This window comes from Macaca thibetana, chromosome 9, assembly GCF_024542745.1.
Source record: "Macaca thibetana thibetana isolate TM-01 chromosome 9, ASM2454274v1, whole genome shotgun sequence".
Lineage (NCBI taxonomy): Eukaryota > Metazoa > Chordata > Mammalia > Primates > Cercopithecidae > Macaca > Macaca thibetana.
In genome coordinates this window covers 116947733-116961329 of record NC_065586.1, presented here as the reverse complement: position 1 = coordinate 116961329, position 13597 = coordinate 116947733, and the positions used below count along the sequence as shown (strand labels likewise).

The window sequence follows — 13597 nt, the reverse complement described above, 5'->3', positions numbered from 1 at the left end:
TGCAACAACTTCACAGAATACAGCTATCATGAATAACAAGAATTGACTGTCTCTATGTGTATATATATGTTTGTATATGTGTATATATTTGTATATGTATATGTTGAATCCCATTTAGGTAAACTCCAAGCCATGTATATATAAACATATTTTTTAAATAATCAAACTAATGAAAACCAAGGTTAAGGAAATCTTGAAGGTAATCGGAGAAAAAAAGAAATAATGCTGAGAAACAAAGACAAAAATTTTTCATCAGAAACTATGTAAGCTGGAAGATAGTGGAGTGATTTTGTTGTTTTTTTTTTTTTTTTTTTTGAGACAGAGTCTCACTCTGTTGCCCAGGCTGGAGTGCAGTGGCACCATCTCAGCTCACTGCAACCTCCACCTTCGGGTTCAAGCTGTTCTCCTGCCTCAGCCTCCCAAGTAGCTGGGACTACAGGTGTGCACCACCACACCTGGCTAATTTTTGTATTTTTAGTAGAGATGAGGTTTTGCCTTGTTGGCCAGGCTAGTCTCAAACTCCTGACCCCAGTGATCCATCCACCTCGGCCTCCCAAAGTGCTAGGATTACAGGTGTGAGCCACTGTGCCTGGCCAATGGAGTGATATTTGTAAAGTATTACTAGAAAAAAAAATTGTAAGCCCAGAATTCTATATCCTTTGAAAATTATCTTTCAAAAACAAAGGTGAAATACTTTCTCAGAGAAATAAAAGCTAAGAAAATCAACCGGTATTAGACAGGCACTTCAAGAACTTACAGTAAATTCTTCAGTAGATGGGAATATAATACCAGACTGAAACTTGGACCTACATAAAGAAATAAAAGCTCCAGAAATGCCAAGGGGCAGTGTAGGGGAAAGGAAACAGAGAGGGAAAGAGAAGTAAATATATTTTTCCCAAAACACCCTATACTTTACATCAGACTTGATGAAAGACTGAATGCTTTCCCCCTAAGCTCAGGAACACGACAAGAGTACCCTCTCACTCCTCCCATTCATTGTAGTAGAGGTCCTAGCCAATGCAACATGGCAAGAAAAAGAAATAGAAGACACACAGATTATCAAAGAAAACATTAAACTGCAGTCACTTGCAGTGACATATCTACTTAAAAAAATTCACCCAAAATTACTATTAAATAGATCTAAGTGAAGTTAGCTAAATTACAGAATATAGGTCAATAAACAAAAATTAATTGTATTTTTCCCTACTTCACATCATATATAAAAATTAACTCAAAATAGATTAAAAGCTAAAGCTCTAAAATTCTAAGAAAAAACCAAAGGTATATATCTTCTTGATATTGGAGAAAGCAATGGTTTCCTGGATATGACACAAAAAGTACAAGCAACAACAATACAAAATAATAAATTGGACTACATCAAAATGAAAAAGTTTTGTTCTTCATAAGACACCACCAAGAAAGTAAAAAGATAATCCACAAATTGAGAGAAAATATTTGCAAATCATGTATCAATCAAGGTCCAAAAATGTGACATGAAAAATTCTAGAAATAAACAATTCATAAATTATGCACTTTTCTGAATAGCATGATGAAATCTCCCACTGTCCTGTTCCATCTTGCCTCAATCATATATCATCCCTTTGTCCAGAACATTCATGCTTTATCCAGCACTTGCCCTTAGCAGCCACACTGATTATCAGATCAACTGTTGTGATATCTCAGTGCTACATTCAAATAACCCTTATTTTACTTTATAATGCCCCCAAAGTGCAAGAGTAGTAATGCTGATGTATTGTTATAACTGTTCTCCTTCATTATTAGTTATTTTGTTAATCTCTTATGCCTAATTTATAAACTTGATCATAGGTAAGTATGTATGAGACAAAACGGTACATACAGGGTTCGGTTTATAAACTTTATCATAAGTGAGTATGTATGAGAAAAAACACTATATATATATATATATATATATATATATATATATATAGGGTTTGGTACTATCTAGGGTTTCAGGCATCCACTGGGGTCTTGGAACATTTCCCTTCTGGATAAGGGAGGACTACTGTATACAAAGAAACCTTACAACTCAATTATAAAAAGATAAATAATATAATTTTAAAATGGGCAAAGGACCTGCATAGACATTTCTCCAAAGAAGATATACAAATGGCCAATAAGCACATGAAAAGATACTCCACACCTTTAGCCATCAGGGAAATGCAAACCAAAGCCACAATGAGAATCAATTCATACCCATTAGGATGGTTATAATCAAAAGAACAGAGAATAGCAAGTGTTGGTGAGGATTTGGATAAATTGGACTCCTCATACATTACTAATGGGAATGCTAATTTGGAAAACAGTCCAGCAGTTCCTCAAAAAGTTAAACAGAGTTACCATATGAGTCAGTAATTCTACCCCTAGAAATATACTCAAGGGAAATGAAAACACAAGTTCACACAAAACTTGCACATGAATGTGCAAAGCAGCATTATTCGTAACAGGCAAAAAGTACAAAATATCCAAACGTCCATCAATAAAATAAATGTGATACATCCTTACAGTGGAATATTATTCATCAGTAACAAGGAACAGAGTATTGATATATGCTACAACACAGATGAACCATGAAAACATTATGCTAAGTGAAAGAAGTCAGGCACGAAAGACCACAAACTATATGATTCAATTTATATAAAATGTCCAGAATGGGCCAGTCTACAGACACAGAAAGGAGATCAGTGGTTGCCAAAGGATGAGGGAAATGGGGGAAATGGAATATGACTGCTAGTGGATACACGGTTTCTTTTTGAGGTAATAAAGTTCGTTGTAATTGTGGCTGCATAACTGTGAATATACTAAAAATCATAGAATTGTGCATTTTAAATGAGCAAATTTTATGGTATGAGTATCTCAATAAAGCTATTATTTGAAAAAGAAAAAGACTCCAAATCTCTATCTCTAATCCTGACCTCTCTCCTAAAGCTCGGATCACTATAATGCAATATATTACAGGCACCTCAGACTTTGCTGTTGAAACCTGGCCGGGCGCGGTGGCTCACGCCTGTAATCCCAGCACTTTGGGAGGCCGAGGCGGGCGGATCACAAGGTCAGGAGATCGAGACCATGGTGAAACCCCGTCTCTACTAAAAATACAAAAAATGAGCCGGGCGCGGTGGCGGGCGCCTGTAGTTCCAGCTACTCGGGAGGCTGAGGCAGGAGAATGGCGTGAACCCAGGAGGCGGAGCTTTAAACTTCACTGACTTCACAGATGCTTACCGCTGATAACTGGAAACACTGTCATTCAATTACACCAAAAGAAACCTTGGAGTCACTCTATTCTCTTACTCTCCTTTATACTGATCACTATAAAGGCTATCAGGTTTACCTCTTAGGCAGCTCTAATATATGACTTCTCCATGCCCCAGCTTTATTTTAGGCCCTTAGAATTTCCCGCCAAAATTACTGCAAAAGTCTCCTAAATGATCTTACTGCCTCCAGTCTTGCATTTCTCCAGCAGATCCTCCACTGCTGCCAGAGTTTTTCTAAGATACAAATGTGGTCACATCAATCTCCTACTTAAAAATCTAAACTCCTGCTGGGCGCAGTAGCTCATGCCTGTAATCCTAGCACTTTGGGAGACCAAGGCAGGTGGATCACGAGGTCAGGAGATCAAGACCATCCTGGCTAACATGGTGAAACCACATCTCTACTAAAAATACAAAAAATTAGTTGGGTGCGGTGGTGGGCACCTGTAGTCCCAGCTACTCAGGAGGCTGAGGCAGGAGAATGGCGTGAACCCAGGAGGTGGAGCTTGCAGTGAGCTGAGATGGTGCCACTGCACTCCAGCCTGGGCAACAGAGCAAGACTCCTTCTCACAAAAAAAAAAAGAAAAAAAATCCAAACTCCTTCATAATCTTTTAAAACTTTCAGAACAGACAGCTGAATCTCTCTGGCTGCCTCTTATTCCATCACTCTTACAAGTGTGCCATCTTTATGGCACACTACTTACTTCTGTGTATATTCTTGCTCTTCCCTGCAATGCTCCTTGTCAATTTTTTACTTGGCTAACTACTGTCTACTAGTCTTGAAACTGAAAAGATGTCTGTGACTCTCCTCACAACCAGGCAATATGAAGCTCCTCTGTTTTCTCACAGCGTGTTAAGCAAGTCTCACTTATCATACTACCACGCCGTGAGTCTTCCTTACAAGGTGGAGAATTATCTCCATATCCATAGCACATGCTAAGTGCTCAAAACTAAGGAATGACTGAGTGGTCTTGTAAATGGTAGAACTGGTGTCTTTCATCTGCCTTAAAATGATCTAACAACTAGCATTTAATAACTCATCCTGTATTGACATTAAGTCATATATATGAAAATTCTAGGCTACCCCAAATAGATTTTTATATTTAAAAGCTATTCAACACTTACACATAAGACTTAATGAGAGCTTAGTGATACACAGTATTAAACTTTAGACTAGACAACATGTTAGGGTCAAAATGGGATTTTACTTACCTTGACAACATCAGCTTTATGCTTTTCTAAAACTTGAAGAGTTTGGGCAGTAATGGAATCAATCACTACCACAAGTGAATGACATCCATAAGCAATTAAACCTTGCCAGCCCCTAGCAAAACAGTAATGTTAAATTTTAAGTACAGAACAAAGCAGGACAACTTCTTTCTGGTCAAGCCTAAATAAATGATAAATCTAATTCATATGTACCACCATTAATAAAATCATTTAAACCCAAAGGCCAGTATTTATCATTATCCTATTTGAATAAAAGATCTGGCTAAGCTTAAAATGCTTGTTGAAATTCACTTTTCATTCGGATAAAAAAAAGTTCTAAAAGATATGAAAACAGAGACCGGAGGACATAGAAGGGAACTTGTGCCCTCTGATTGTTTTTGTGGGCATACGTCTTTCGCTTACTCGATTTCTAATCCTTAGTATCCACAATGTGCCTGGGGATACCGCAACGAACCCCAGTACTTCCAACTAAATAAAATGACAAACACTGCACAAGACGTTTCGGTCCTCCTAACAACATCCCACAGCCACAGAATTTTGCTTTACATTTGTCTAATGAGTAATTTTCAGAGCTGCAGTGGTAATTTATAGTGAAAGCATACAGTAATAGAGACGACCTGTTGAAGACAGGAATGTCCTACACAGTAGGAGCCCGAAAAGAGAAGGTGGAAAGGGCAGGTGAGAGAACAGGCGCCTAGCACAGGGTCTGGCACATTGTTGAAGGAAAACAGGAATACAAGAGAAAGAAAAAGAAAAGACAGGATAGGAAAGAGAAAGTGAACAGGGAACTAATGGTGGAGAGAGAGAAACCTGTAAGCTAGAGGAGAGGTAAAGAGAGGGGAATGGAATAGCAAAAGGGCAAGGTGCAGAGAAAACAGCAGAGAAATAGGCGAGAAAGAGGGGAAATGTATTTGCATGGGGGAATTTCCCACACGGGGCTACTATCACTTTTGTAACAACAAAAATCCACCAACTAAAAGCAATCTTATTGAGTGAGGGCGGCTGCCTGTCTTAGCGAGGCCAAACTAACCAGGGGGTGAAACCTCTTGTTCTTCCCCCTTCCCCTCACACATTCCTGGCCGATCCTGGCGACCTGGAAGCCCGGCGCCCTCACCAGTCCACCGCCGCCTTGTTGTGGGCGTTGAGGGCCCCCGTGAGGGTGCGCGCCGACACCTTGAAGTTCACTGTGTAGGGCAACATCCCGGCTGCCAGCCGAGGACCTCGGCGCTGACCCGCAACCAGGAAACGGCGGACACTGTGCTTCCGTTCCAAACAGAGTCCGGGTGGCCCCCTGGGCGCCGCTGTCAGGTTCCGCTGGATTCAAGTTCTACAGGCTCCGGGTTCCACCGCTCCCGGATTCCATCGCCCCCAGGTTCCGTTGCCTTCGGTTTCCTAGGATGCCAGGTTCCGCACTCTCCAGAGTTCCGCCGCTTAGGCGGTTGTGCTAATCTGCGGCAGCCGGAGCTGTATTTGGAAGAAGAGGCGCTGCCTCCAGTCAAGTCTGTTTTTTTCAGGTCGGGACTGTAGGCCTTTGTGCCCTGCTGGAAATCGTGAAAAGCAAGAGAGAAGAGTCCCAGTTATTCTTTCTGCCTTTGATAAGTGAATTTAGGGCAACTACTAGCGCCAGTAGGCATGGGGGATCTACCGATGAAGAAGACACGCAGTCTCCGCTCTCGTGGAGTTTACAGAGAATAATGAATTAGATTAATTAAGAAATGAATGAGATTAATTGAATGAAATTGCCGGACTGAATGAAGTGAATGTCCCGAATATAAACAATTTGCAAATACAGATAACACTGCATATCTTGTGTTGGCAATACTCCCTTCGCACTTGAGGAAGAAGCACTATGTCTGGGGCCAAGTGTGACCCTTTGTCTGTTGTTGGGGTACCTTTCATTTCGCACTTTCTCCTCTGCTGCTTTCCAGGTCAGACCCAATCCCTCCCTCTTTGTGCTCAGTGTTGGGTTTATACGCTTTAACTATAGCACTTAATGCAATGATTTCTTTTCAGTGATGATATTTGCAGATGTGTGTTTCTCTCCCCAGTGCATTGTGAGCTCCTTGAGCAACAAAAGGGACAACATATTGGTGATTTTTCATCACAGGTTTTTGTGTCTAGCTTACCACTCTTGTAAAACAGCTTTCTCAAAGATCACCTCATATCCTCTTAGTTGTTCAAACCAATAATCATGTTTTGGCTTTTAGTTGATCATGTTTTGCCGCGGCTTCGCTTCCTTTCCCTTGTCTTACCTTTCCTTACCCCACACCCTAACCTACTGATGTTTGTGGGCCACCAAATGTGCCCCTAACCTCAGATCTAAATTTACCACTCTCATTAAAAATCTTCCATGCCTCCTGTGAGAAGATTGCTAATTTGTTCCCCAAATTCATTCTCTCTTTTTTTTTTTCTTAGGGATAGAACTTCAGTTTATATCTAGGCACATTGTCCCTCCATTAAATGAGTACATTCCCCCACTCCCTTTACAACTAGACCCAGCCATGAGACTAACTAAATGAAAATGGAAGTGTTTCATAGTGACCTCTGAGAAGTCACTTTGCTGTTCTGAGCCATTTCAGTAGTTATACCTTACATTATTATTATCTTCAGATATATCTCTCTCAAAGGGGAGGCCAACACATTTTTAAGTAATCATAATACAGGAAAAATTATATATTCCCTAGTAGACTTAGAGTTCCTCTCATAAAGGAACAAAATCCTGTTCTTCCTTTTGTCCCAATGTCTGGCACCTTTCCTGACATACAGTTGGTCTTCAACAAATGATTGACGGTGCAGGAGTTCCAAATGCCCACTAGGCATAAGGTCAAACAGGCACAAAGTGACAATCAGGCATCAGCGCAGTAGCTCACAGATGAGGGCAGGCGGCAGGTAACCAGCCCTCCCACTCCCTGGTAAGAAAAAGCCTCTTGGAGAAAGATTAATTAGTTTAAATCTGCAAGCTACCTTGAAGATATGGATGTTGGATATTTAGGGCAAGGACAGGCTGGGTTTGGGACAGTAATGTATCTGCCATGATACAAGAGTGTGTAATTAAGTATGTTAATGGATTTTCTGGCCTTCTCTGAAGCATCTGTCTTGGCCAGAGTGGAAGACAGAATATTGGACACACTGGGCAATTGATCTCTTTAATAGGACAGAACTTATGCTCCTCTTTATGCCTCAAAAGCTACCATTTCGCCCCATGCCTAATGACATAAACTCCAAAGCCTGGTAATGCACACTCAGGGCACCCTGCCACTGCTACATCATTTGCATCCCTAAACTAGGACAACTTTTTTACCCTTTTCTTTTGAAGTCAGTGGAGATAAATGCATGTGAACTTCTGATTCCTATTTTGATTTGGTGGTGGAAACATGAGAAATGGAAGAAATAATATGTAATGGAATAAATGCCTTACTTTATAAGTACAGTAGCTTCCTTTTGAGCACTCGCAAAGTGAATACTGTGATAAACCTTTTACCTGCATCATCTCATTTCATCTGCACAAAGCCACAAAGACTGTATTATCACAAATATTTTCACAAGTTCACAGAGCTGCCCAAGTTTATACAGACAATAAAAGGCAGAGCCAGCACTGGAACCCAGGGGAGTCTGATTCTGAAACGTATGCCTTTAACCACATTGCCTTCCATGTCATGTACTCCACAGCCCAGTTGGAAGAAACTCCAGCTGCCTGGGAAGCATGAGATTTAAAAAAAACAACAGCTTTACTAAGACATAATTCACATACCATACAATTCATCCATCTAATTTGTTGTGTTTTAATATATTCACAGAGTTTAGCAACCATCACCATAATCAATTTCAGGACATTTAATCACTTCTAAAAGAAACCCTGTACCCATTAGCAGTTGCTCACCATTTTCCCCACTTACCATCCCTCAACTCTAGCAACTGCTCATCTACTTTCTGTCTATATACATTTGCCTGTTCTGGACAGTTCATATGAAGGGAACCATAAAGCACGTAGTATTTTATGCCTGGCTTCTTCCGCTTACCATAACGTTTTCAAGATTTGTCCATGTTGTATCATATATCAGTACTTTATTCCTTTTCACTGCTGAGTAATATTTCATTATATGGATATACCATCTTTTATTTATTCGGTCATCAGCTGATAGGCATTTGGTTTGTTTCTGCTTTCTAGCTATTTCAAATATGTTGCTATGGACATTCCTGTACATATTTTTTGTGTGAATATATGTTTTTAATTCTGTTGGGTGTATACCTAGTAGTACAATTGCTGGCTCATATAAAAACTCTATATTTAACTTTTTGAGGAAACTGCCAGACTGTTTTCCAGAGACTGCACCATATTGCATTTCTGTTAGCAGTGTGTAAGGATTCCAATCTCTCCAAATCCTGGTCAACACTCATTGTGATCTGTCTTCTTTATAATAGCCATCCTAGTGGGTGTGAAGTAGTTCTCATTGTAGTTTTGATATGCATTCTTCTGATGGCTAATGATGCTGAGCATCTTTTCAAGTGCTTATTGGCCGTTTATATCTTCTTTGAATAAATATTCAGATCCTTTGCTTATTTTTATATTGAGGTATCTGTCTTTTCACTATTGAGTTATAAGAGTTCTTCATATACTCTAGAAAGTCTCTTTTTTCTTTTTTCTTTTCTTTTTTTTTTTTTTTTTTTTTTTTTTTTTTTTTTTTTTTTTTTTTTTTGAGACAAGGCTGTGACCCAGGCTGGAGTGCAGTGTTGTGATCATAGCTCACTGTAGCCTAACACTTCTGGGCTCAAAGGATCCTCCTGCCTCAGCATCCTGAGTAGCTGGGATTACAGGCAGGAGCCACGGTGCCTGTTTGAGTCTCTTGTCAGATATATAATTTGCCAAAATGTTCTCACATTCTGTAGGTGGCAGCATGGACTATGAGCGACTTAGCTGAGCAACACATTCCCAATAAGGCAAAGGGCTGTGGTCAAGGTCTTATTTCCAAAACCAAGCACTGGCCTGGTTGTGGTCTGATTGTGGAAAGCAAAGGGAAAACAACTCTGACAATGAGAACTGTGTATCTAAGCACAATGTGCATTACTCCCAGGACTAATTGAATGAGTCAAAGGGAAAATTTTCTTTTTTATATGTTTCATTATTTGTGTAGCTTTTATTTGCATTTCTGTTTTATTTTATGTGAAATGGCAAGATAATGAGCAACTTTAGGCACACTGGTGACAGTCCTACACAGTATCTTCTAGCACCACGGGCTTCTCTGTGCACAAGTCCATAAAATCCATGCATTCTGTGTGTTTCTTTAAAGGCTTTCAAATGCCCTTCTATTGCTAATGCCAGGTATCATTTCTTGAGCATTTAACCATGTGCTAGGAGATGAGCTAAGGATTTTCCATGTGAGCTAAGCCTGTTTCACTTTTTAACCCCTCACACTGGATTTTCTTCTGGCCCTGGAGAGTCATGGAAGGTTAGCGTTAGTAATAGGAGGGCGTTTGTTGGGACTTTGGGCAGATTACTTGACCTCATTAAGCCTCCTTTTCTCCTGTTATTTGTGGGGAGCAGAGTAACTATTCCTGGATGATGAAAAACATGAAATCAGATAACATATTAAAAGAACCCAAAACAGCACCTAGCTTCCTACAGTACCTTATTATTTGCTGACCGTGCTGGAACATGAATCTAGCCTCCGATTTTCTTTCTTTCTTTTTTGAGACAGGGTCTCACTCTGTCACCCAGGCTGGAGTGCAGTGGCATGGTCCTGGCTCGCTACAACCTCTGCCTCCTGGGTTCAAGTGATTCTCGTGCCTCAGCCTCCTGAGTAGCTGAGATTACAGGCATGAGCCACCAAGCGTATTTTTTCATATTTTTGGTAGAGACAGGTTTCACCATGTTGGCCAGGCTGGTCTCAATCTCCTGGCCTCAAGTGACCAGCCCACCTCGGCCTCTCAAAGTGCTGGGATGACAGGCGTGAGCCACTCTGCCCAGCTGAGGCCTCCTGTTTTCAATAACAACACTGACCCAACTAAGCTATACCATCTTGAATTTGAAGAGAGATATTTATATTTTCTCTTTAAGGAGTGGCTTGCAGGAGAAGAAATAATAAGGATTTGGGTAAAAATGGAGTTGAATTTGCTGTGTGAGTCACCAGGACACCAAAACTGCAGCCAGTTTTCTGTTTTTTAAAAAAGTTGCTGTATTATTCTTTATGTTTCCAAAGAGTAGGACGAGATTGTCCTGAGGCACTTTCAGTATAGGTGAGGGCTCTATGAACTCCTGCTTTGGCTGTTGCTGGCACCCAGGCCTCTCAATTCAGTCTGTTCACACTCAAGGCTGTTTTAGGGCAGACTTTGATTTACAAGTTAGTCTTACTCTAAGTAGAAATGCAAGTATGACACACAGAGATTTAAAAAATCAGTGGTAAATAGTTTTAGACTAGCTCTAGAACTAAAACAAGAGCTTTAGGGGGTCATAACAGTGAATGCATCATGCAGCATTTGGAAAATTACTGCTGAGGTTGACCCAGAGGAGGGGTTAACTCCACTCTTTTTAAAGGGTCAGGCTGTCTTCACACTCAGTGAAAGACTCAGCTGTTTGAGCTGCCAGGCGTGCCCCACCCAGTGCTCTCCAAGAGCTGTGGGCGGGAACAGCCACTCTACAAGTCACAGGCTGCTTACTTAGGCCGATGCTGCTCAGGGCTTGCCTCTGGTGACTGCAGGAGTTAAGTTTTAAAGGAGAGGGGCTACAACTTGTGTACCTTTCAGTATGCTGTTGCCTCCAGTCTCATCCTGGTTTGACCTGCACTGAGCCTCCCTTTTCAGTCCTGGTCTCGACTCAGAACACTTTCCTGGTGCTTGGCTGCTCCAACTGCCACCAACTCTAGCATCAAAATGTGCCAAGACCTTTACTGCATTTGTTAGATTATTTTCCTTATAACATTGGCACTTTAAATCAGCTAATCCTGTATTATTTAACCAAAAGCATTTGAATTTCCAGCAAACCTTATTTTGTCAACCTTATTTTGGGTATCCCCAATCCCAGCTTCTAAATGAAGGAACTCAGCCTTAGAAAGATTAAGTGACACTCACGATCACATATCTAGCTGAGGACAGAGATGAACCTTGACCAGGTTTTCTCACTGCTAAGCCGGGGCTCTGTCCAGGATATAGAGCTGCGTCATGTGAGATTTAGGAGTGTTTGTGAAGTTCTCACAGGGGTTGAATAGGGACCAGGAGAGCATACTTTGCACAGCAAGACATTTTGAAGAAACATCACCCAGTAACATGGAAGACAACGTCAGCAGCAGAGTGGGTGACCGGCTGAGTAGGGAGAGCACTAAACCAACAGCTCAGATCCAGCATCGATTTATCTTTTCTCCTTAAACACGTTCCACTCACTACTTACTTCATTGTGGATAATCATCAGTCCTATGTATTATTTGACTACCCTCGTTATTAATCTCTTTTTATGTCTCTACTTATTATGGGTGATAATCACAGTACAATGGATTAGTCAGTGCACTTTATGACATGGTGATTAAGGTTTATTAGACTGAAGCATGTTTCTGAGAAGAGCAGTCATGATGAAATTCATTTATCCTGAGCAGGCTGTCTGGGGGATATGCTCTTCTAACACCCTTGGCACAAGGAGAGGCAGCTGGGTATTGCTGGAAACAGTGAGGGCTTTGCAGTTTTAGGCAGATAGACAGACAGGAGTCCTACCCTGTCCCGGCTACCTCCTAGCTCTGTAACTTTAGGAAAGTTTAGAGGATAAAAATAATACATAATGGTACTTCATAATCATTAAATGAAATCATATAGGTAAGGTACCAAGATAAAGTCACTAACTGATACATTGTAGTTAATATAATGTAGAGGGAAAAACACCAGGTGAGGAGGTAGGTGATTTGGGCGCCAGACCCAGGGGGTCCATCACTTGCTGTGTGCTCTTAGAAAAGTAACCTTGCCTTGCTGAGCGTCAGTTTCCTCACCTGAACAATGGAGCTAATAGTAACCCACCTGGGAAAGTTCTTGTGACGATTAAATGAGGTCATGTATGTAATGGAGGCAGGGGACAGGTGCTCAGTCAGTGCTTTTACTGTGGTCATGAGGACAGAGCCGAGCCCTGAACTCCAGGTCATGTTGCTAAACCTCTGGCCTGCTCTCTGTATGAGGCCTGAGCCCTGCTCCCTCAGCCACAAGTGGATCGCAGCATGTCTCATCCCTGGGACTACATAGATTCTGTCAATGTGTGTTTTTCCAGTGATTGGCTGTTTTTAAAGAAAAAATGAGCCACAGGACTTTCTTATTTGATTTCTTCATCAGAATTTTGTTAGTTCAAATAAACAATGTCTGAACGCTGTGCTCATGGAAGAGCATTTCATACATTACATTAACCTAATAAGTTTGTATGTGGTGTGTGATCATGATTTCTGGAGGAAAAAATAATTCTATTGATTTCTCATTTTTAACGAGCCAAGCTTTGGTGGAAATAGTTTGTGAGATGCTGTAACAAGTTTAAGGATTTCATAATTTTAGCTGGTCTTTCTCAGAATCCTCCAATTGTTGCAATTAAAAATAAATGCCAGTTTACCACTGTTTCTTTGGATCTCTGAGTATCATACTTGTGTTTCTACTCAGGATAATATTAACTTGTAAATCGGAGTCTTCTCTATAACAGCCTTGAGTGTTGATGTGGTTTGGGTGTTTGTCCCTCCAAATCTCTTGTTGAAATGTGATCCTCAGTGTTGGGGGAGAGGCCAGGTGGGAAGTGTTTGGATCATGGGGCTGGATCTTTTGTGAATGGCTTGGTGCTCCCCTAGTGGTCATGAGTTCTCCTTCTATTAGTTCAGGGGAGAGCTGCTTGTTTAAAAATCCTGCCACCTCCTCCCTTTTCTCTCTTACTCCCCCTCTTGCCATGTGACACGCTGCTCTCCTTCACTTTCTGCCATAATTGTAAGCTTCCTGAGGCTCACCAAAAGCCAAGCCGACATTGGTGCCATGCTTGTACATGGCACTGCAGAACTGTGAGCCAACATACACCTCTTTGTAAATTACCCAGTCACAGGTATTCCTTTATGGCAACACAAATGGACTGATACAAGTGTGGACAGTGTGAACTG

At 41.0% G+C, this 13597-nt stretch overlaps 1 protein-coding gene and 1 long non-coding RNA gene across 2 annotated transcripts in view; one reads left to right on the top strand and one right to left on the bottom strand.

Moving 5' to 3' along the window:
* Positions 1 to 5937, bottom strand: part of WDR11 (WD repeat domain 11) — a 55815-nt gene extending 49878 nt beyond the window's left edge. Inside the window, exons 1-2 of the mRNA XM_050803927.1 lie at positions 5614 to 5937; positions 4482 to 4593 (exon numbers count right to left, since the gene is read on the bottom strand). Coding sequence (XP_050659884.1) covers positions 4482 to 4593; positions 5614 to 5699 — 198 coding nt within the window. The 5' untranslated portion in view covers positions 5700 to 5937. The remainder of the gene's footprint in view (positions 1 to 4481; positions 4594 to 5613) is intronic.
* Positions 5938 to 5940: 3 nt separating this feature from the next.
* The window catches only part of LOC126962707 (uncharacterized), an 85460-nt gene continuing 77803 nt past the window's right edge, over positions 5941 to 13597 (top strand). The window contains exon 1 of the long non-coding RNA XR_007728786.1: positions 5941 to 6427. This is a non-coding gene — a long non-coding RNA (uncharacterized LOC126962707). The remainder of the gene's footprint in view (positions 6428 to 13597) is intronic.